The sequence below is a fragment of the Pseudoliparis swirei genome, chromosome 23 (assembly GCF_029220125.1).
Source record: "Pseudoliparis swirei isolate HS2019 ecotype Mariana Trench chromosome 23, NWPU_hadal_v1, whole genome shotgun sequence".
In the NCBI taxonomy this organism is placed as follows: domain Eukaryota; kingdom Metazoa; phylum Chordata; class Actinopteri; order Perciformes; family Liparidae; genus Pseudoliparis; species Pseudoliparis swirei.
This window is the reverse complement of record NC_079410.1, coordinates 5,243,874-5,268,488: the sequence shown is the minus strand read 5'-3', so window position 1 is coordinate 5,268,488 and position 24,615 is coordinate 5,243,874. Positions and strand designations below refer to the sequence as shown.

Sequence of the window (24,615 nt, the reverse complement as noted above, 5' to 3'; positions counted from 1 at the left end):
TTTATAGTAGAAAGTAGCAGAGTAGATAAAAAATAGATATATAAAAAATGAAGATATTGAATCTGAGTTTTAACTAATAAACTGCAATGCCATTTTTCACCTGGCAGGGAAAGAGTGGCTTCAAAACTTTCATAAGCCCAGCTGGCATTATCGTTAACAGTAATAGTTGATGTTTGTATCAGGAAAACAGAAAACGGGCGACTCGAAACAGCGTCAACCACTCGTGGAGGAGTTTTAAGATGGAGCAACTTCATTTTGAGATCTTAATGTTCCCAAAAGTTCTCACACCGCGACTGCGCCCAACAGAGGGATCCACGTTTTAAAAAACACATCTAACACGATACTTTGGACTGGCTTGACACCAAAACAACAATAACAACAGCAACAACGGCAACAACGGCGTGATTGCGTAAATGCTCCGGGCAACATTAAGAAGTGCTCGCCACTGTACCTTCATGGATCTCTCCTGCCATCGCTCAGACGGTCATGTGAGCGCGAGAGCACCTCCATGTGATTTCCTGGAGAGGAGGAAAAACAAGTCATTTATTTCTTAAAGTTGTAGTGTGGCTGCTGGTTAAAGTTCAAGTGCGGAGCGGAGCAATTTAAACGGGCACTTGCACGCACCGGCAGCTGATGAGTGTGTCCCGTCCTGCGGTAATCTAAACGTGGACGTGTTTTTAAAGGAGTGGGGAAAGCGCTGGTGCACGAGTTTGTGTCCCGAGGCAGCTCGAGGCAGCTCAAGGCAGCTGCCCCTATCATGCAGTCTGCATTCCCCCCAACTAATCTGAGAATTATTTTGTGTGTGTGTGTGTGTGTTTGTTTATATTTGTGCGTTTCCTGGTTTCACTTTCGCACATTCATTTGGTTTGATTATATATTCGACATTCCTCAAACGCATCGGAATAACTAACGTTGCCTTCAAATGCTCCTCGTGTGTTTCAGCTTCCGTGTTTCTAATGCCGAAAGCACAGCTCGCGCGATAATTAAATGCCACGGGTATTTGCAGACATTATATTAAGTGGCACAGCGATACAATATACATCCGAGCGTATTAAATTTACCTGTTTTTTTAATGCACATTATTTCAATCATTTGGGTTGAGATGAGGCCTTGTGTGAGAAATTATAAAACTATAAGTAGTTGTTGTATGCATTACATGTGTTGGAACTGCGAAGTTGTTCATTCTGCACACATATATTGTACTCATGCTCCTGTGTTGCTCTCCCGAAGGTTTCTTCCCTTTTTCTCCCCTTTAACCCTCCTGTTACCTTTCAATTTGACCCCATTCAATGTTTAACGTCTCTAAACAAATGATTGACATCATTTTTTTTGCTACATATTTCATGACTTTTCCTTATTTATTGGGGACAACTGGAAAAACCTAAAATTCACATGATGATATGTTTTCCAATGTCCTGTACACAACTTATACATTTGTAAATTTGACCCCAGGCTGTTTCTCACTGTGTAAAACATATAAGAAATATCAACTTTTTTACTTATTTAAAAGGCTTGGGAAACAATATAAATTCTAATAATATAAGAAACATATAAGAAATATCAACTTTTTTACTTATTCAAAGGGCTTGGGAAACAATATAAATTCTAATAATATAAAAAACATATAAGAAATATCAACTTTTTTACTTATTTAAAGGGCTTGAGAAACAATATACATTCTAATAATATAAGAAACATATAAGAAATATCAACTTTTTTACTTATTTAAAGGGCTTGGGAAACTATAAATTCTAAAAATGTTCTGGAGGTTTTAATTGCTGGGGTCAAATTGACCCCAAGGGTAAAATATGTTAGTGAATTTGAATATAACAGGAGGGTTAAAAAAAAATTGTGGGCTGATCAAATTGAATTGTATAGTTCTAATATGTCCGATACGACTTGAACCTATCACGAGCGCGACTCCGGGACGAGCCTCTGGGTGGCGCCGTTGGATCACGTGTTGTGCCCGCGAGCAGAGCCGAGCGCGAGCGTCGGAGAAGACCGTCAGCCGGATGAATGTCGCGAGCACTCCGCAGTCTCATCCAGGTTTCACTCGGATGCGCTCGTGCTGATCGGTGAAAGTGGAATAGAACTGCGAGAGGATGTAAAGAACCGCAGAATGACAACAGGAACAAAAGAGACTTCTAGTTAGTCTCGGCGGACTGGACAACTAACCGGCGGCTACACGTTAGCTCGCTACATTACGGGTATAACTAGCTTTAAAAAATATATTTTTAAAACGGACTATTTAAACCTTGTTTTATTTATTTTTTACGGGTCACTAAATTCGTGAGTTTAACAGGATTATCGTCAGCGACACAACAAGAACTTAAGTTGACTTGTTAACGAGTTAAATAGCTTCTGGTCGCCCCGGTGGGTTAACGTGAAAGCTAGCGTTAGCTACTAGTTCGTGTTAGCTCGCTACTAGGTTAACTCACCGCCAGTGACGTCACTGTTGGTGTCGTCAGCGAGTCCCTGGTCGTATTGTGATTGTTATTACTAATCTATATAGTCAAATACGGGTAGTTTTTTTTAACGTATGCACTCATTTATATTAACAATTATATGTATTTTATTCTACGGTGTTTAACCTACAGCTAGCTCACTAACTTTGTGCGTCGCCCTTAACGAACGCGAGATCAGCGGCTCTTGTTTGATGTTTTCCTCCCCCGGAAACAGACAGACAGGCAGACAGTGTGAAGCGGAGTCTCTCCTCTGTGTTTACAGCTCCCGGCATCCTCGCTTCTTCTCGGTGAGCAGCGGGTCCCGTCGCCGTGTGCTCGCCATGGCAGCCGTGGTGAGCTACTCTCCGCCCTGGTGGGTGAACGTCCTGCACAGACTCCCTCATTTCAACTTCATGTTCGAGCAAACGAGCAGTGATTTCCAGCCAGGCGACTGGACATATCAACAGGTAAATAAACAACAACAACAACCTCTCTGACCCCTTTCGCCTTGCGTTGAATTCAGATGTTTTATTTCCTGCGTTCAGTATTTAACAGGGTTCGTACGGTCATGGAAAACCTGGAAAAGTCATGGAATATTAAAATGGTCATTTCCAGGCCTGGAAAAGTCATGGAAAAAAACTTAAATCAGGAAAGTTTTGGAAAAGTCATGGAAATGTTGGTATATTCACATGTTCATTTACGGCGAGTTTGAAATAATTGATATGTTTTTTTAAGAAAGACACACAAAAACGCACAACATTTTCTAAATTGTTCATGTTTAAACTGAGATTTCAGTTTGGTCGTGGAAATTTGGTTTAAAGTCATGGAAATCCATTGGTCAAAATGTGTAAGAACCCTGATTTAAGATGAATGCGTCAGGGCAATAGGGAGAACGTGACCGTGTTCAAATGCTTTCCTTAAATTGAAGTTAAAGTGCATCCGTGTTTCTTATTCTCAGCGACGGCTGACCTGTGTGCACCTGTTCACGTTTTGATCCGTGTCACCATCTGCGTGTCGCTGTTGTTTCCATGCCTTGACCTTTTGAACACACCAGCTGGCATCTCTAGTGTGAGCCACATAAGTTGACCTGAACGGCCATATACTTTTATATTTAATCAATATCTAATTAGCAGCCGTGTTCGGGGCATGCGGGGACTCTGAAGTGCCTTTGCAGAAAAACTACAACTACTCCAGATGTCTGGATTAAAGAGGTCCATAAGTAGACAAGAGCTTGATGATCAGCTAAGATTGGGGGAGGGGAGAGCAGCATGGCATTAGTTCACAAGTTTAATATTAAAGAGACTCTCTGAATGTAGGTCAAGTGATACTTTTTTTTTAAATTGCAGATGGAGATCTTCATCATATTCTCATGTCTGCAGATAGCATTTGGTTTCTGTTACGCCTCAATTGCTGCGCAGGTTCTGCCTCTCAGACACAGACAACGATTAGATTTGAGCGTCAGGATCCAGTGAAGTGACTCTGCGTATATCTTCTGCTTGATAATGAGAAACATAGAATCACCGATTGTGTCAGATGGCACAGCGTTAACTTCAGATTTACCGTTTCGGTTGAACGTTCAACAAAGAAATCCGGCAAATCCTGTAAATCCTCCCTGAGAAATTCAGTGGAAACTGTCGAGTCAATCCGCCGTCTCGCAGGATGGGAGGCTGTCTAATTCTTCAAGAGTTAAATGTATCAACATCAATTGACCCTAAAATAATTAGTAGTTTTGAATTTGTTTATTAACAGACTTCAAAATGCTTCATTACCGACCCGTCTGTGGCGCTGTGGTTTTTTTTTAAAGCTCTGAGAGCCGACCGAGGACAATGAGGGAACAACAAATGGCAGAGGGTGATTTTCAACACACATTGGCAGACGTGGAGACCGAAGAGAATGCTGTGTCCTTTTCACAGTGCAGATTCATGAAGTGCAGAAGTGAATCATCGCTCCGGAGAAACAGGAAGGCGTGTTTCCAGACGATGTGTTGCAGCTTGTACGGGCCTTTAATGTTCAAACAATGAAAGTAATCCGAGGTGCAAACCGATAAACGTCCCTCTTTCACTCCCTCGTGTCGGAGTCAGACATTTGATGTCGGGTCGGTTCGTGGAGGGTCTAGCAAAAACACAACGACTATTTTTAAGGAACATATTGTTCACCTCTGGTGCCCCCGGAGGGCATTTCCTGGAAAAAGTCCCCGTTTTTCCGACATCGTTGTACATATTCTGTTCGGCTCTCCGAAGTACAAACGGAAGCCCTTTTTTCTGGTCGCATACAGGAAGGATTCATCGGCTGGATAACGGCTGCAGCTGTTTGGCACTCGGTGCGTCCAGCTAGAAGAGCAGCGTCTCTATTTAAAGGACACAACATGCCATGTTTTAACTAGAACGGGCACTCGGTAGAGCGAATATCTTCGCATATCACAAGATTGGGCATTGAATTATGAACATGTTGGCATTAGTTGCATGCCAATTGGATAGAAATTGACCGCGCTATGGTAAAAAGAAGATTTTGACCTTTTCATGACCTTGACCTTTGACCCGATTGATACCAAAATCGAATCAAATGGTCCCCGGATAATAACCAATCATCCCACCAAATTTCATGCGATTCGGTTTAATACTTTTTGACTTATGCGAATAACACGCACGCACGCACGCATACAAATACACGGAGATCAGAACATTACCTTCCGCATTTTCAATGCGAAGGTAATCAAACGCAGGTGATGCAGCAGTCGGAGCACATTATGTCACCGCCTTCACACCGAAGAACACATCCGACGTCCTCTTACGACTCTTGTGCTTCCGCGCTGTGATGACGGGCTGCTCGTCACTGTCGATGCGACGCTCTCGCGCACGTCTCGGCTCGTCGGCCGTCAGCGGTGCTGCCGTAAGACGACTTCGTGAATATGCAACGTTTGGGTGGCTTTGCGCAGATCACATGGAGGCAATGCAGCAAAAGTAACACGCAGTACGATTATAGCTTGGATAGGGCTTCACCATGTGGAGAAAATCACAAAAGCCCCATGTTTTAGTCCAAAAACCTTGATATTGCGATGATATAGTCGTGTTGATTATTGATGCTTTCACAATATATTTAACCCTCCTGTTACCTTTACATTTACTGACATATTTTACCCTCGGGGTCAATTTGACCCCAGCAAGTAAAACCTCCAGAAAATTATTAGAATTAATATTGTTTCCCAAGTTTAAGTGTGAGGTACTTTATGTTTGTTTGTTGACGACCTAAATAGCCCTTTAAATATATAAAAAAGTTGATATTTCTTATATGTTTGTTCGAGAAGAGCGAACGAACAGATCGAGTCTGGCTTTCTACAAAACGCCGAGTGGAAATCTGTCCGCAGTGAACGGAGGCCTGTCTGACCTACAGAGGATCGTCCAGGACGTTGCTCTGCTACAAAATATTTAATATTCATCTCATTTTTGTTTTCTTTGTCGCGTTTATTGTGCCTCACTGAGCGGGGGGGTTCTGTTCTTCATCAGCACTCCCAGAGAAAGATGACACATCCTACTTTGGAGATGTTTCCACCCGACTATCGTGCACTCAGTTTAATTTATGACACAGAGGGGAACATGTATTTATAATACATTTAATAAAGCTCAAATATTAGGCATCGAGCAGACGAGAAGGCAACGCATGTGGAGCTCTGCGCTTCTTCTTCAACACTGCTGTGTGGTGTTTCCCTCTGGAAGCCCATTATCACCACTGTTATTGATGCTAAAGTGGTATCAGCTATGAAGTTTCCATAACCCCCCCCCCCCCCCCCGTGCCTCTTGTCCACCAGTCGATCCTGTTGCTGGGAGGTGTGGCGCTGGCCTGTCTGGCCCTGGACCTCCTGTTCCTGCTCTTCTACTCCGTCTGTCTGTGCTGCCGGCGGAGCAAACGCGAGGACCGGCCCGCCGCCGACTGCTGCTGCACCGCGTGGTGCGTCATCATCGCAACGCTCGTCTGCAGGTGAGGATTCGGGGGGCCGGCGTTTTGGGATGCCCGCGCATATTTGATTCCTTCCGTCCGGAAAAACTGTCGGACAAATTAGTGCAGCGTTAAAACTCTTTGGGTCTGACCACCACCGCGCGTCCACAGTAGTGGCGAGACACAAGTCACCTGACGTGTCCTGCTGCACATTTCCAGATCAACTCGACTTGCCTGAGAATCCACAAAGAGGAGAAGGCGTCTAAACTCCGTGAGGGAGCGTGTTTAAGGTGCATTCACCGCTGGTATCGGTGACGCTCGGCCGCTTTGCATTCACACGCCCAGAGACGAGATACTGGAAGAGACCGGACTCCCGTCCACAACTGACCAATCACAGCTCAATATGTAAATCATGTAAAGCACTAAACACGATACTGAGAGGGACAAGAACTATCCTGAACTATCCTGAACTATCATTAAGACACCGAACCCACTCACAGCCGAGGCTTGAAATGTAGTTCAGCCGCTCCAGTACCTCCTCATAAAATACACGTTTATAATTCACCTCACGAAATGCTGCCGTGGTCCAATTAAATCCCATTTCTATTAAATAGCTGAAGCCCAAAGGAGTAAATACCCCAAACTAAGCATCCGAGGCGAGATGTAGAACCGGACTAACGGCCACAAAATTGCATGAACGAGTAAGTTATGAAGTTATTCTGAATTTTTAATGGCTATAGGCTGAATACATATTAGTTTTTGGGTTGTCGTCCAGCCGGGACAGTACAGTGGTGCTGTGGGACATTACATTTGTGTGTGTGCACACCAACGGCACTAAAAGCTCCTGATTACTATCAACGTTCGTCGGCTTATTTCTCCGGTTTCGTTTTATTTATTTTTGAAGTGGCTGAACTGAACCACCTGGACGCGGCGTTGGTTTCCTGTTTCCTGTTCCCCGTTTTCCTCCTGCTGACGGGCGACTGGAGCGCCAGCTCGGTTGATTCAGAGGAGCACAAAGAGCTCGGGGACCTGATGAGCACAAGAACTGCATCGCAATCAGTGTGTGTGTGTGTGTGTGTGTGTGTGTGTGTGTGTGTGTGTGTGTGTGTGTGTGTGTGTGTGTGTGTGTGTGTGTGTGTGTGTGTGTGTGTGTGTGTGTGTGTGTGTGTGTGTGTGTGTGTGTGTGTGTGTGTGTGTGTGTGTGTGTGTGTGTGTGTGTGTGTGTGTGTGTGTGTGTGTGTGTGTGTGTGTGTGTGTGTGCCACTGCACACATGTGTTTTAGTGAAAACAGGAAAAGATCATAGGTTTCTTTGTTTAGCTTCTGTCCTCCGAGGGACTGCCTGCTGTGCGTCATTGCTCCGCACCGATGCAAACAACACGCCGACGCTCACATCATCAAAGCGGGGACGTTGTTTTTTTATTTGGTTCTCGCTGTGACGATCGCTCCCGCTCACCTTCTCCACACCGCGGCGTGTGAGAGAAAGAGATTAGCAGACCTCCAGGCGGCGGGGGGGAACCCATTGATTCACTGAGTGCTGTTGGCTGCCACTTTGTCTGACTTTAGCTTTGAGTGATTTGTTTGTCATCATCATCACCATTATCATCATAATTGTTTATATATTTATCCCTGCACTTCTCGCACTCTCCACTTCCTCTTCCACTACTGTTTCACAGCTACTGTATATAGCCATTCCGCCTTGTATATACTTTCTTAAGTCACTTTCTTAAACTTCCTAGACCGTTGCACTGTTTTGCACTGTTTGTTTTGTACTGCACTGTTTTGTTTTTGTTTTGTATTGTATTGTGTTGTAATGTATATTTTGTGTAAGCACACTGAGAGTCACTTTACCAAGCCAAATTCATGGTTTGTGCAAACTTACTTGGCCAATAAAACCTGATAAAACCTGATAAAATAATGTCTTTTGAGAAAACTCAGTCTGGCCTAGGATGTAGTTTATAAAAAGGACGAGATATCGGCTTCTAAACTCCTCTCGGGGATCAGAAAAGGAGTGGTTGGGGTTATTTTTTGCCACTGAAATATACAAAGTAATCTCACTGAGAAGCTTCTCCTCTCTAATGTATATCAAAGACAGAAGTGCACACGAATACATCATCGCAATATTTTATTTATTTCCGTTGCGATGCGCCGACAGCAACGGTTTCCCATGCAGTCGCCGGAACTGGGTTTTTCCCCTCTTTTTTTTCCCCTCTGCCACCTGAGGCCCATCAGCGCTAACGAGAGCCGATCTCCTGCCTCAGTACGGCCTTTGTGAGGCGCGGTGTGGGGTTCGGGGGGCATCGCCGGTCCATTCCTGTGCGTTTCCATGGTTCTGTATGGGGTCTTTCTGCTGCAGCTGAAAGGAGCCCGTTGACTGGGCTCTGGACCGACGGGGTTAAAGTGGAGTTCACACGCCTCTCTGCCGGCCTCGCTGTCGCCCAGCGCTCGCTCTCCTCTCTGTCTCCTCTCTGTGTCTTTTTTGGCTAATCCCTCCTCCTCCTCGTCTCCCTCTCTCCCCCCCCCCCCCTTACCCCTTCCTTTTGTCTCCCCCTCAGCGCTGGCATTGCTGTCGGTTTCTACGGCAACGGCGAGACTTGCGACGGAGTGAATCGGCTGACGTATTCCCTGCGCCACGCTAACCGCACAATCACTGGAGTGGAGAAACTGGTAAGACTCGGGGGCGCAAATTATACCCGCGTGTTTAATAATTCATCCCTCCCCCCCGTCTGCCATGAGCAGCGCTGGTTTCCCCCATGAATCCCATTTCTCCTTCTTCCCCGTGACCTTGTTTGTCCCCGTGCCCGGCTGCAGGTGTACGACAGCACGTCCTCGCTGAACCAGACGGTAGAAAGCGATCTGCAGCAGCTCGAGGGCCAGTACGCGCAGCACGCCGACTACCTGTCCATCATCCAGAAGCTGCAGGGCCAGCTGGACGAGCTGGTCAGGCAGATGGGGGACATCCCCTTCTGGGAGAACGCCGACGTCTCCCTGGAGGAGCTGGCCGTCGAGATCGAGCTGTACGACTGGTACAGGTGAGACAAAGAGTACATGAATATATAATGACATCACTGACATCAGGACGGCAGGAAGTCTCTACATCTTCCGCCGGAAACTAAAAACACATCTTTTCCGACTATATCTGGATTAAAACACAGATTAGCACTTCAGTGGCACTTAAATAGCTCTTATTATGGTACTTTTGTAGTTCGACTATGTTGAGGAAATGTTCCTTTCTGTATTCTTGTTCTTAGTTTGTACTCTAGGTTGATGCACTTATTGATGCACGTGCTCCATCTCTTCATGAAACCCTCAACGCAGACTTTTCTGTCGCTCATGAGTTCACATGATGTGTGTGTGGGGGGAGGGGGAGGGGTTCAAGGTCACCCGGTCTCTCTGCTGGCGGGACAATGCTGGCTGAGGCCCCTCTCTGTGGGATATGCTTTTTGAATGAAAATCTCTCGAGTGTGTGAATTAGGAAGCAGACGCGGCGAAGAACAGCGAGGACTCGAGTCGCCCTCGGTCAGCAGATCTTCAGGCGGCTTTTTATTCTTTATGACTGCAATTATGAATATGCAAGCGGCTTACCAAATGGTTTCTGTTGTCACAACATGAGTCAAAGAAGAAATCATTTGAGATGCATATTTAAAGTGCAAAATGAGGGGTTGCAATAATGTCAAAACGTTCTCTCTTTTTTTTATTACAAAATGAAAGATCATAGGAAAAGGGGTCTCTTGAAGGAATCTCTTGTGCATCTGTTTGGCCTTTTTTTACGATCTTCATAAATGATTCCTGGGTGTGAACATATTTGTCTCGTTAAGTGCTTATTATATAATATTGTTATATTTTCCTTGTCCTCCTCTCAGGTGGCTGGGCTACATCGGCCTGCTCCTGTTCGACGTCCTCATCTGCCTCCTGGTTCTGTTCGGCCTCATTCGCAACTCCAAGGCAACGCTCATCGGGTGAGTCTCGTCATGGACGTCCCCCCCCCCCCCACACACACACACACTCACACACACACCCTTTGGGAGATTCTTTCAGCGGTTGTCACAGAGCGGTAAAACATGTACACGAAGCCTTCAGCCGATCGAGGACGCCTTGTCATTCTAATTTAGTCGTGGATGAATTCTTGCCTCCGCCCAGTCACAATTCATTTAGCATCACGACCCTGAGATCCTCAGTGTTTAGGAGATTGATAATGACACGTAATGACTCACTTAGATCTGCAGCTTTGCCGCTTCTATTTGTTAGTAACTGTTTTCTATTCAATAGAGCAGCTATAAAAAGTCTGTTTGCTCTTTATCAGCACTATAAATATGACTGTAGATGCACTAAGACGTTACTGCATCTACACCGCTCGGCCTTTCCCTTTTTATGGCAGATCGGGGCAAAAAAAGTAAAGATGCAATCTGCACACGGTACGTTAAATGAGTCATAAAAAACGTTTTTAGTTAATTGCCTTGTATTTATAATTTCGTCACAACAATGGTTCATTTAAGATCTTCTAATCTTCTGCGGGCATTTCAAAAAGTAGTTTGTTTTTGCCCCCTTCCACACTTTCCCCATCGAGTTTTATTTTATAGAATCTGTTGGGCCTCCTGGGCTCTACTTTCTCCTTTTCTCGTTCTTTAAAGCAGTTCAACATAGACGTTCACAATTTGAACTCCGTGTTTGGAGATGATGAGCGCTGTGCCTCCTGTGTGATGCACGAGAGGGCTCGACACGTACTTATTAAGCACCGGCGTAATTGGCTTAAAAATACCTCCTGCGACACGGCACAGATGAATAGTACTGCTGTGCCGCTGCGGGCTGAAGGTACTTAAACTCCTCACCTCCTCTCTCTCCCCAGGGTGTGCTTGTTTGGTGTCGTCGCTCTGGTGATCAGCTGGGTCTCCCTGGGGCTGGAACTGGCCGTTTCAGCGGTGAGTGTCTCCACCAGAGCGTGGGCCTGTTTTCAGGGTAGAGCAGCACACAGTTCATTACGTATAATTGGGTAACACCATTTATTTATTTATTTTCTTGCGCTCAGCCAAGGGCTGTTAAATATGGGCTTCGAGGGACATGTTATTTCGCTTAATCTGGAGGGTAGTGGACGGAAAAATAGAGACACCTGTTTGATGTAAAGCAAGGCCATACAGTCGCCTCGCAAGAGATGCAATATTAAAGACCCCCACCGGACATAAAATCATCGGGTGTGTTTTCCACTCAAAACAATTCTACTCCTTCTCTCTCATTAAAACAAATGAATATTTAAATGTTTTTCATTTAAAAAGTTTGTTTCCTACTACTGTCAAAAAGGACCTTATTGATGTCGGCCTGTCACGTTGTTGTTTATTTTGTCATATTTTATTTTCTAAATATTATAACAGAGCACACTGCATTAAACATGACAGAAAACTACACAACAGGTTAGGAAAGAGAAGAAAATAAAAATACATAAGTAGATTAAATAAAATTAATTAAATAATCAGAATAAAAAATTTAAAAAAAGATAATTCCCCCCACTCAAAGAAAGAAAAGAAAAGAAGAAAGTTGGTGAATAGATGAAGACACAGCACAGAAACCACGATGATACAATAATAATTCAGAGCTCCAAACAGTTACAGTCCTATGGTACCGTTAGTGTACCCATGTATTGTAAAATAACATATATACTTATTTTTCTTTCTGAGACTAAGTAATCTTTTTCAAGAGGGATCTGTTCACAGGTGTTATCTGTCTGTAATGTCACGTTGTGAATATGTTTTTACGGCTGCAGTCAGTCACTCGCGTGTTCCATCCAACATGACAGTATGTTTCTGTTTATTTTTCTCTCTAGACCTCCAGTGACTTCTGTGCGGCTCCTGACATGTATGTCATCGAAGTGGCGGACCAGTATGGCGTCATCAACCGAGGTATGAATACGCCACTGAGACGAGTTCAATGAGTTTGTTTCCGATTCACTCCGACGACTCTCTTGAAATGGTAAATACATGAGTCATCCGACACTGAAGAGGACACTTTAGGCCGAGTTGTTTAATCCCCTCCCCCTTCCTGGTCTCAATGCTCCGATTATGGTGCAGCAGGGAGGACGCCATTGTTCTGCGGAGTGGGGCTCGCTCTTCTCCGTGGCCCATAAAAAGTCTCTAAAAATGACCGCCACATCTGCGGCAGGGTCAAGAGGCCAATGAGCTGCCTTTTATACGCCGTACAGAAGCCTCTCACACATCTCCGCTTTGTAATTGCCCAATCTGTCCCATGATGGGAAGCGTGTAAGGGAGGGGGGGGACAAGCGAGAGTCTCGGATGTGTGTATGTGTGTGTGTGTGTGTGTGTGTGTGCATGGGGGAGATAAGAGCAGTGGAGAAGAGGATCAGAGACACAATATGTTTCCTACATCCCTCCTCAGCCTTCTTGGGGGGGGGGGGGGGGAGACGTGAAGAAGCTGCTTAGAAATACAAGCGCAGAGGACTTCCCGCTTCACAATTTGTCTTTTTCCGCTCTCCTCTGTGAGAGACGGCGCTTCGCTGAAGGCACAAAGCAGCTTTTGGCGAATCGGGCCAGAGAAGCCAGCGCTGCTGAGTCGAGCACCAACTGCCTCTTTGCACTGAAGTGGACGATGAAGCTGTGTTTCGCTGCAGGGCCGATTCAGGCAGAAGGGGAGGGGGGGGGGGGGTTCTCTTCTATTTTTACCCCTCGAACACATGGTAACTACTCAGCCGGGAAGTTGAATCCTCGTTGTTATTTTTATTTCCTCTGCTTTCCCCTCATTGCGCAATCGTGTCGGACACTTGGTCTCAATCCGGACAGAGCGAGAGTTGACCTGGAGGTCGGATGGTTTCGTTTGATGATGATGATGATGGCAACACATCTGCATCTCGTCAAAAATGCCGAAGCATTTTTCTCCCCAAGACGAGAACCAAAGACAATTAATGATCTATAAATTCATCATAGCTTGCTTTGAGAAACATAGTCTCTCTCTCTCTCTCTCTAAAAACGTTTGCTAGATCACAAGATATTATATTTCCACTGTTTTCAATGTGCAATAAACAAGCCGTTGTGGCCGCGCCTCACCGATAATCGGCCCGATTGTCAAACCCTCCCGAGTCTTTGTGACGGAAGCTTTACTGCTTCCTTAAACATACATTCCTTTGATCTTTTTGAGTCTTCAGGAATCCTTTTAAGTGATGCAATAGTGTCCGTAGCTCCATCTATTGCCGCCAAAACAATCTGCTCCTCCTGATATGTGTGTGTGTGTGTGTGTGAACACCGCTGGCCTTCTGCGTACCGGAAATCCTCTCGGCTGCGTGACGTCCACGCTCGCCATGTGCCGGGGGGGGGGGGGGGGGGCCTGTATTTGTGGACGCTGCCGTTGAGTCACACGGCCAGGACTTCTCATGGAATCCTACTTAGTAGCCGGAGCGGCGGGCTGCAACGACTTGTGGGAGTCCAGAACCTCCATGATGAGTCTGCATCGAGGGCGGGGAGGCTGTCGGAATAACAGCTTTGATTAAATATATACACGACAAAACCTATCACTGCTCCAGCAATACTGCATTTAAAGGGACTATATTGATACTTTGCCATTTATATACGTCTGATAGCGATGCGTTCGTGGACCGATGATGTCGACATTGTTTAGAAGTGACCTTAAACCTTGTTCGGCTTGTTTTTAGTTTTTTTATTTGCGACATGGATACTGATATATCCTTAATAAGCTAATATCAGCCGATTCATCTGAGTGTTAATCGCTCCGCGTGAACTCATGTGACTGCTGACCTGTTCCCACTGTCCTTGTTCTTCTCAGACATCCTGCAGCACTACCTGAGTTGCAGTTTGGAACGAACAAACCCCTTCCAGCAGGTTTGTTGTTCACACTACCACATTCCCTTCAGATGAATTCCCATATTAATAATACCCATATTATGCATTACGGCTGATTGTTTATTCGGCCAACCTTCAGCTGGTCTGCACGACATCATGTTTGTATCGTATGTCGATGATTCTCGTACGCCGAGGAGTCCGATAACAAGGCCACGCCCCCCAGAGTTTCTATGATTCATATGAACCTGTAATTGGTAAGATTGTGGGCACAATGAGTCACAATGAGTCACTAATATAGTTAGTTGAATACTTCCCAAAGTGATGCAGGGAAGCTCTTCCTGTGTGTGTGTTAAAAGCTACAGAAGAAGAACAGCTCTTCTACTGGGAATCTTTAGTTTTCTTTAGTGGACTTCCTTCAGCGAACCACATGAATAAGTCAGAACCCCTGAGTTCTGTGGAAGTCCGTTCCGTCTATTGTTAGTACGACTGTAAAGAAAAAGGAAGCTGGGGACACGAGACGTGATCCCGTCGGCTCGCTCGCGACACAACGTGCTCATACTTTTGTTTTTCCAGAAACTCTCCGGCAGCCACAAAGCGTTGGTGGAGATGCAGGACGACGTGTCTGAACTGCTGCGCTCGGCCACCAGAGAGTACAAACAAACCCAGGTACAGTTCCACTCTTTACCAGGCCACAGTTACAGGGTAGCTGCCCCCCCACACACACACACACACACCCCTACCAGGCCACAAGCAGTCCTGTCCCATTGGACTGTTCAGGATGACCGAACAGCCGAGTGAGTGCCGGACCTGCAGAGAGGGGAAGTGCACCTGTTAAAGATCTGCTGACGGCCCACCTGGGACCCTCATTGTGTCCGTGTAGCCGCATGAGGCTTTCACCGGTTCAATACAACACTGCTGCGTATTGTCCTGGCGCTGGTCCTTCCACCGCGTTGACAGAGGCACAAACGAGAGCCGATACAGAGAGGGAGCATATTTTCCCTTCACATAGAAATGTGCTGAGGTTGTGGAAATATGTATATCGGGCGATCGGACCCGTTTCCCTCTGGAGGAAGAGTCTATTAAAATGTATCGTACGATCTCGTCTGCTTTTTCTGCCTTCACCTCCACCCACCTCCCTTCACCTGATTCAGTTCCAACCTTCTTTTCTTTGTGGTTGGCATACCCAGGTAACAGAGTTATGGACTTCAAGTTGAGCCCCGTTCAACAACGCTGATGGTGTGTGCGTGTTGTTTGTTTCTCCAGGGAAGTTTAGAAGAGATCCAGGGGGTCCTGAACACCACGGAGATCAGTCTCCATCAGCTCACGGCCCTGGTGGACTGTCGCAGCCTGCACATGGTGAGGAGACGAGAGCGAGGCCCGATTGGTTGTGACGTCTTCGCTCCCTTTGCTTGTTACGCCGGTGCAGCCGACTCCACCCGTCACCACCAATAACATTTGCCCCCGCGTCCAGTCGCTGCTGGCGTTGCACCGCTCCTGAAGCGGGCTGAAAGACGAGTACACGCGCACGCGTATCGCTTCCTTGTTTCCTTTCCGCTCCACTCGTCTCTCTTTCGACGTCTTTCTCTCGCCGAAGAGTTCTTCCTTCACGAATACGGGATGTGGTTCTGCTGTGGGGAGATTCTCAACCGGGATGACTGTTGGGCGTCGTGCTTCTTTTCAAAGCCACATCAACGCATTGCCTTCCTTCTAGTTTGCCAACCATGAGCTCATTGGTTTGACCTCGTTTTAAATTATAAATCACAGCAGATGCATTTTAAAGCCGCGTGCGAAAAGTACAACAACAAAAAAACAACTTCTGCATATATTTTTTTCCGTCTGGTTTTTCTCGACTGTCCGGGTGTTTTTTTGACGCGGGCACTGATCTGGCCGCATAATAACGGTGGCGCCTCTCCTTCTCGCAGGACTTTGTCCAGGCCATCACGGGACTGTGCTACGACGGACTGGAGGGCCTCATCTACCTCGTGCTCTTCTCCTTCATCACGGCGCTCATGTTCACCTCCATCGTTTGCAGCGTGCCTCACACCTGGCACACCAAGAGGTGACGCATCCACCGGACACACACACGCACACACACACACACAACCACACACGGGGAGCGGGGGCAAAAGCTTTTACTCTGGCGTATGTGTGCGTGACCGCGTAAACGGTGAGAAATAATTGAACAACATAAGCCTATCAATAAATGATAGTTTAATGGCATTTCTCCCTATTCCTCTCCACTTGTGCGCCATGAGAATGACAAAGTGATCCCGGATAAATGAGGCTGTGTTTATCACCGGGACGTGTCCACAAGGCTCCAGCTGCTTCCTCAAATAGATTGCTTCCCGTTATCCGCCCCCTAATTGTGCCGAGTTGGCCTAAATCTATCATAACCACCGCCTGCGCTGCTGTCTTCTGTCTTTTCTTTTCTTTTCTTTTTTCTCCTGCAGCAAAAGGGTTCAAATCACTCTGATGTCTTTGTCCCATCAGAGGAAAGTGGTCTCCCAGATCCAGCCGTCAGCTCAGCTGCACCACATAATTAACTGATCCCTGCTAACAATGGGGGGGGCATGTTCATCAGTTTGATCTCAGCTGGTGCTTCCTGTTATAAAACAAAGGCGTACACGCCACCAGTTTTCTCAGTGCCTGCTAAACTCGCTCTGTTTTTAGTTGTCTATTTCATTTTCACCCCTTTTGGGATTACATGACGCTTCGTAATTATTATGCTGTGTTGGCGTACCTCGCGCGTATTTTAATTAGCATGTCGCCGGTTTCTCTCGATGCACACACCTCCACGCGCTGTTGGACCCTCGCTGCGTTGAATGAACTCGTGGATTAGCTGCGGGGTGACCACCAGAGGGAGACAGGCGCCATGACGTCACTGTTGTTGGATCTGGTTTCATTGTTTGAGAAGAATCAAGTGGAATCACATTCTCCCCGCCTTTCATGTGACAACGTGAACGATGCGTTTATTGTCCTGCCGCTAAACTAGGGCTTTTCATTTTCCTGCAACAACTGATCCGATTACACGAGACCGGTCTTCAGTCCCCGGGAGGAAACCGCCTCGTCTTTGCTGAGAACTCATCTGGTTTTTCTCTCCCTGAATCACAGCGTGACCGTGTGGCTTTCCCCGCTCCTTTGTTATCAGGCGGGTAGGACAGGGGCGCCCCCTGGTGGCGGAGGTGTTTTTTAATACTGAGGCGCTGTGTGTGTGTGTGTGACGTTTGCAGGAACGAGGAGGACAGCGAGGACGAGTCTCTGAGCCACGGCGGGAGGCAAAACCACGACAACCTGTACCGCGTCCACATGCCCAGCATGTACAGCTGCGGCAGCAGCTACGGCAGCGAGACCTCCATCCCCGCCCCCGCCCACACCGTCAGCAACGCACCCGTCACCGAGTACATGTAAGTCACCGCTGAATGGAGATTTAAGGAGAACGTGGGATGCAGAGGGCCGCGGACTGAAGATGCGTGGCGGACATCAGATACTTCGGAAGTACTAAGTATGTTTGTCCCCAGAGACGAGCTGAGCTCTCCTGCAGAAAGTCTCGTCGTGGGCGGCAGATGCAGCTGTTGCTCTCCAGCTGTGGAGCCTGTGAAACTCGAAGCTCCGTCATGAGTCAAGCTCGAGTGTTTGGTGGAAACTGGGGGAGGGGATCCCCCATTTTCTGGCTGTGTTTTCTTTCTCTTTTTTTTTATCCCTGGTATGCTGAAAACTGGACGTGGAGAGTTTCTTGCGTGCGGCATATTGTCTGACGGTCCTTGAAGCAGCGTGTCGGGGGTCTGATCTCCCTGTGTGTGTTTCATTCAACAGGGCTCAGAACGCCAACTTTCAGAACTCTCGCTGTGAGAACACGCCTCTGATTGGACGGGAGTCTCCTCCGCCCTCGGTGAGTGTCGCATTTCCTGTAAAAAAAAAAACACGAGACCTCTCGGAACACCTCTGGGTCATGTGTGACCAGGAGCCTCTTTTTGACAGATGACCATCCGAAGAACCGTGAAGATTAGACCAATAAAGGATTTAAAACAATGGCGATGTACAAAAACACAGTTAGAAAGTCATAAAGACTCCAGAGCGTCCGTCTCCACAGCAAGCTGTGTGTTCGATGCTCATTCAGCTGCCATGAACCCATGAGCAATTAGTTTTGTATTACTCTCCTTCACTCACTTTGTTTCCTCATCATCGCTCATTTTACCGCAGCTTCATCTCTTTCTTTCTCTCTTTCTCTCGGTTACACACACACACACTCTCTCTTTATAGGCCAACAAAGAATAACTTTGTGTTTCAGTTAAATGAATATTATAAAATGGTTCAACACCAGTACTGCCCAGTACTTTCTTGTTTTTTAAGCGGTGTCTGTTTGACCTATCAGACGAAGGGCCTGAACCACGTGCTGCGTTTTACAGGAACTACATGTTTCGTTCCTAAGTTCCTCAAAAGGTTTTTGGTTTCCTCAGAACGTTTCTGAACGCCCGATTTAATAAAATGCAACGCTGGTCTCTGCGTACATATTTACTCACCACACACGTAAACATGATATGATCGAGGATATGGAGTCAAAACAAAGATATCATATTTATCTTTAGACACCAGTGTTTTCATGAGATAGATTCGTTGTTTTCTTCTTCTTGTCTTTTATTTGATACCAGTTGGAAAGGAAATAAGCAGTCTTCATCAGGCTCATTGTAGACGGCATCACACACACACACACACACACACACACATATAGAGTCTTCATCAGACTCATTGTAGACAGCATCACACACACACATAGAGTCTTCATCAGACTCATTGTAGACAGCATCACACACACACATAGAGTCTTCATCAGGCTCATTGTAGACGGCATCACACACACACACACATATAGAGTCTTCATCAGGCTCATTGTCGACGGCATCACACACACACACACACATACACACATATAGAGTCTTCATCAGGCTCATTGTAGACGGCATCACACACACACACATATAGAGTCTTCATCAGGCTCATTGTAGATGGCATCACACACACACACACACATATGGAGTCTTCATCAGACTCATTGGAGACAGCATCACACACACACACACATATATAGAGTCTTCATCAGGCTCATTGTCGACGGCATCACACACACACACATATAGAGTCTTCATCAGGCTCATTGTAGACGGCATCACACACACACACACACATATAGAGTCTTCATCAGGCTCATTGTAGACAGCATCACACACATACACACATATAGAGTCTTCATCAGACTCATTGGAGACAGCATCACACACACACACACATATAGAGTCTTCATCAGGCTCATTGTCGACGGCATCACACACACACACATATAGAGTCTTCATCAGGCTCATTGTAGACGGCATCACACACACACACATACACACATATAGAGTCATCAGACTCATTGGAGACAGCATCACACACACACACACATATAGAGTCTTCATCAGGCTCATTGTCGACGGCATCACACACACACACACACACATAGAGTCTTCATCAGACTCATTGGAGACAGCATCACACACACACACACACATAGAGTCTTCATCAGACTCATTGGAGACAGCATCACACACACACACACCTAGTCTTCATCAGACTCATTGGAGACAGCATCACACACACACATATAGAGTCTTCATCAGGCTCATTGTAGACGGCATCACACACACACACACACATAGAGTCTTCATCAGGCTCATTGTAGACAGCATCACACACACACACACACACATAGAGTCTTCATCAGGCTCATTGTAGACAGCATCACACACACACACACATATAGAGTCTTCATCAGACTCATTGGAGACAGCATCACACACACACACACACATAGTCTTCATCAGGCTCATTGTAGACAGCATCACACACACACACACACACATATAGAGTCTTCATCAGACTCATTGTAGACAGCATCACACACACACACACACACACATAGTCTTCATCAGGCTCATTGTAGACGGCATCACACACACACACACATATAGAGTCTTCATCAGACTCATTGTAGACAGCATCACACACACACACACACACATAGTCTTCATCAGGCTCATTGTAGACGGCATCACACACACACACACACATATAGAGTCTTCATCAGACTCATTGGAGACAGCATCACACACACACACACACATAGTCTTCATCAGGCTCATTGTAGACGGCATCACACACACACACACACATATAGAGTCTTCATCAGACTCATTGGAGACAGCATCACACACACACACACACATAGTCTTCATCAGGCTCATTGTAGACAGCATCACACACACACACATATAGAGTCTTCATCAGGCTCATTGTAGACGGCATCACACACACACACACACACACATAGTCTTCATCAGGCTCATTGTAGACGGCATCACACACACACACATATAGAGTCTTCATCAGGCTCATTGTAGACGGCATCACACACACACACACACACACACAGTCTTCATCAGGCTCATTGTAGACAGCATCACACACACACACATAGAGTCTTCATCAGGCTCATTGTAGACAGCATCACACACACACACACACACATGCATCACACACACACACATAGAGTCTTCATCAGGCTCATTGTAGACAGCATCACACACACACACACACACATAGTCTTCATCAGGCTCATTGTAGATGGCATCACACACACACACACACACACATAGTCTTCATCAGGCTCATTGTAGATGGCATCACACACACACACACACACACACAGTCTTCATCAGGCTCATTGTAGACAGCATCACACACACACACATAGAGTCTTCATCAGGCTCATTGTAGACAGCATCACACACACACACACACACATAGAGTCTTCATCAGGCTCATTGTAGACAGCATCACACACACACACACACATAGAGTCTTCATCAGGCTCATTGTAGACAGCATCACACACACACACACACACATTAAGATTGCGACTAGATAGAAGTTACTTCCCCCCCCCCCCCCAGTGGCCATGTGTCTGCCTGGACCTAGACGCTGCTTTGTGTATCTGCTCTATTCTCTCTTCTTGTCCTCTTTTTTTGCCGTACATCATTTCTTCCTGCGACTCCATCCAGTTGTATTTGACCCCCGCGGACAGTCACAGCGGTCTGAGCTGGCAGTTAAAGCCTTCGGTGAGCTCGAGATCGTTTTGGTAACCTCCTCTGTGACGCCGACAGGTACTAAACATGCCCGCCTCCTCCACCCGCTGGCCTGCTCCTCCTCTGTGCCACCTCCCCAACTCCCAGCTCTGCTCATCCCCCCCCCCCCCCGGGTCCTGACTCTTGCTAAGTGTCCCACCTGCCTTCTTGTTTCCTGTGGCCCTAGGCTGCATGCCCCCCCCCCCCCTGCACCACAGCTGTACTTAGAGGCACATGTGAAGCTGTAGCTCCTCACTGTAAACTCTGAGTCAAGTCAAGGTCAAACTCATGACGCGTTCAACTGTTTCACTGATATCACCTGCATCTGTTTTGTCTTGTTTATTTATGTTGGGGGGGGGGGGTAAAGAGTCCCATATTTCACACCTGTATTTGATCAGCATTCAGTATTGGAAGTGTATGGAACAGAGGAAATGTCACCTGAAGGTGCCACTTTCTCTTTTTTATGATCTCGTGTATTTATGGCGGGTGTTTTTTTTTCTTTTCATTTCTGGTATTTTACCCACCGCTGACGCATAGATCTGTCAGCTGATTTATGAGCGCTGCCGTTTCCGATTTGAACCGAACACATTTAAACGGATATCTGGATTAACCCGTCAGACGCTGCCGGAGTCTTTGTGTGAACATAGAAGTTATTTAGGTTTTTTATTTTATTTTTTTATTTATTTTTTTATTTTTATTTTTTTCTATTTTTTTTTTCTTCCTTGCCTGATTGTTCGTAGAGTTTTTTTTATTTTTTTCTTTATTCGATTTTGATTGTCTGGTGTAACTTGTAAAAACGTAAAATAAAATGATTGAAAGAAAGAAATTATTTAGTCTCATAACAGACATTTAAAAAATAGGCAAAACAGAAAGTAAAATAATTTATTGATCATTAATATTTAGTATTTTAATAAGTATTGGTTCTAATGAGCCCATATTGGCCGATGAATGCAGCCTTGTTGTGTTCCCACCGCCCGTGTTCAGCTCAATGCATGGGTGCATCCTCAATGTTTATGAATGTGCACGAAAGGTAAAGGCAAAAATACTTTTTTTAAAATATGTTATGTATGTACACACCCCCCCTGCACCGCGGGGACGTCGCCCTCTTTCTTTCTGAGGAACTAGTTTAAAGAACGTGTCCCATCAGAGCGTCTGTGTTCCTCTGCTGCTGCTTCCCATGTTTCATTAACCCCCGGAGGCTTTGAATCTGTTTGATTTCAGGGTTTAAAACCTGCAGTCGTGTAATGAGGAAACGCCTCACGTGAACTGTGTTTAAAGATGTTTTAGTCGGGGCGTCTCGGTCCTTTTCTTGTCCGTCTTGGATGTAATAATTTCAACAATAAGGAGCGAAAGCAGCGGCCGTTTTGTTCCCATGTGTCATTTCCTCTTTGTCTTGACCACAGTACACCTCCAGCATGCGGGCCAAGTACCTGGCCAACAGCCCCCCGGATCCCAACACCCCCCCTCAGGCACAGCAGGCAGCGGCGGCATCGACGGCGGCGGCGTCGACATCAACGGCGGCGACTGCGACGACGGCGGCGGCGGCGGCGGCGGTGTCTTCCCGCCCTCAGCGCTGACGTCTCCGAAGCTTCTCCTCCAGTCGGTCCGTTCTCACTCCTCACACCTGTCGGTCACTCCTCCCACGCCCGCAAAAAAGTCGCCGAACCGTTCACGTTCTTTCCCCCGCGATCCTCGGCCGACGTTCGCGATCGCGGGAATCGGCGGCGGCGGGAATTCCTCCACAGCTCCGACGCGCTGCGGAGCGCCATCTCACTCCTTTAGGCCTCTGACGGACTCTGGAGGCGCTCGCCGACTCACCCCGACGGCTCCTCGGTTGTTTTGTTTTGTTTCGCACTGCGCTCCCTCGTTGCCGCACGCCAACGTGGGAGGAGCCGACCGCCTGAGGCGAAAGAGCCGCGTCACTCCTCATCAGATTCATCTCGCGGTGCATTCAAAGGCAGTTTGAATCATCCTGTACATTTCTCACATGCACCCCATCTTGTTTTTTGCATTCTGCGCTCGAGCCGACGTCCGGGGCCTCCTGCCCGTCTCGCAGGTATAGAATTGTCTTTGTGTTTTTTGGGGACTGATGTGACCTCCCGTTGTTTTCATTTCCATCGATGAGCCACGAGTCTCCAGCCAGAGAGCGAGACTTCGTTCTGCCTCCAGCTCTGAGGACAAAGCTGCATGCGTGAAATGCAGCCGTTTGGCAAGAAGAGTCTCAGCAGCATGACGACCCCCCCCCCCCCACACACACACACACACACACACCTCCCAAAAACAAAAGAAACTAATGAGTGTGACAAAAACCAGAAGTTGTTACACGACTGGAAGAACTTTTTCTTCCTTCCCGCCCTTTGAAGACGACGCCACATGACTCCAGACCGCTTGTTATTCTCTCCGTGTTGCTGTTGAGTCGTGAAGCCTCATCTCCCTGAACACAACGGGGAATTGTCCACCCACACACACACACACACACACACATCCTCTGTCCGAGTGCAGCAGCCTAGAGCCAGAAACTCTGCTCACTAGAATCTCAATGCAGGCTTATTTGCATACGGAGGGTTGCGCAATGCAGCGTGCCACGAATGTGTTGTAGCATTTCTAGCTCCAGGTGAGCGTGGCCGCTGCGAGGGGACGCTCACAACTCACCCCTCCGTGACAGGAAGTGGGTTTCTATTGGACGGTGCCACCGAGTGAAGCGCAGCTCTACTTTCCGCATATCTTTTTAAATGTCTTCCCTTCAGGCCACTTTGTGAAGTCCACGGCTCCCGGTGGACTGAAATGAGAAAAATGACTTTTTCCAACTCGTTTGTGCTCTTTCAAAAACATCATGACACCGAGGACCTTCGCGTTTTTGGGGTAGTCGTCGTATTCTCGTTGTTGTTTGTAATGCGGAGGCGGTTGTACAGATTATAAACATTTTACAAAAGGAGAGAAGAAGAAAAATAAAGTGGCTAAAATTGACATTTCATTTACAATTCCTTAAAAAAACCTTATTCCACTTCTCTTTTTTTTATAATATTTCTTTTATTTGATCTTTACTTCTTTTCGTTTTAGAGTCTCTAGCGAGCACCGTGTGTTGCTCCGTTAATGTGAATATGGTAAATAGATTTTCATTTCCTCTTGAGTCTTTTTTCTGGAAAAAAATTCACTAGATGTCATTTTTAAATTTTTTTATTTTATACGTCGTTTTTTTGCGATCTCTGAAATGTGTACATGTAAAACCTGTGGTTGTGTTGAGCTGGAATGCTGTGTTTTGAAATAAACCAACCGTAACTGTT

At 46.4% G+C, this 24,615-nt stretch overlaps 2 protein-coding genes across 5 annotated transcripts in view; one reads left to right on the top strand and one right to left on the bottom strand.

Moving 5' to 3' along the window:
* snx8a (sorting nexin 8a) overlaps nt 1-2,680 on the bottom strand; it is a 10,624-nt gene extending 7,944 nt beyond the window's left edge. The window contains exons 1-2 of one of the 3 annotated variants that reach the window (XM_056406205.1): nt 2,611-2,680; nt 452-518 (exon numbers count right to left, since the gene is read on the bottom strand). In XM_056406205.1, the coding sequence (XP_056262180.1) occupies nt 452-473 (22 nt within the window). In that variant the 5' untranslated portion in view covers nt 474-518; nt 2,611-2,680. Of the gene's footprint in view, nt 1-451; nt 519-624; nt 1,540-2,610 lie in introns of those variants that run through there. The other 2 variants (XM_056406204.1, XM_056406206.1) reach the window with 2 other exon arrangements.
* On the top strand, nt 2,001-24,615 carry ttyh3a (tweety family member 3a). 2 transcript variants are annotated; one of them, XM_056406201.1, is made up of 15 exons: nt 2,001-2,207; nt 2,728-2,911; nt 6,250-6,419; nt 8,931-9,042; nt 9,187-9,407; nt 10,239-10,334; nt 11,222-11,294; nt 12,191-12,266; nt 14,158-14,213; nt 14,748-14,840; nt 15,438-15,530; nt 16,097-16,233; nt 17,405-17,578; nt 17,988-18,063; nt 22,735-24,615. In XM_056406201.1, the coding sequence occupies exons 2-15, from the start codon at nt 2,786-2,788 to the stop codon at nt 22,906-22,908; spliced, it is 1,677 nt and encodes a 558-aa protein (XP_056262176.1). In that variant the 5' UTR covers nt 2,001-2,207; nt 2,728-2,785; the 3' UTR covers nt 22,909-24,615. The 2 variants fall into 2 exon arrangements, with proteins under 2 accessions (XP_056262176.1, XP_056262178.1); XM_056406203.1 differs by lacking the exon at nt 22,735-24,615 and adding an exon at nt 21,269-21,416.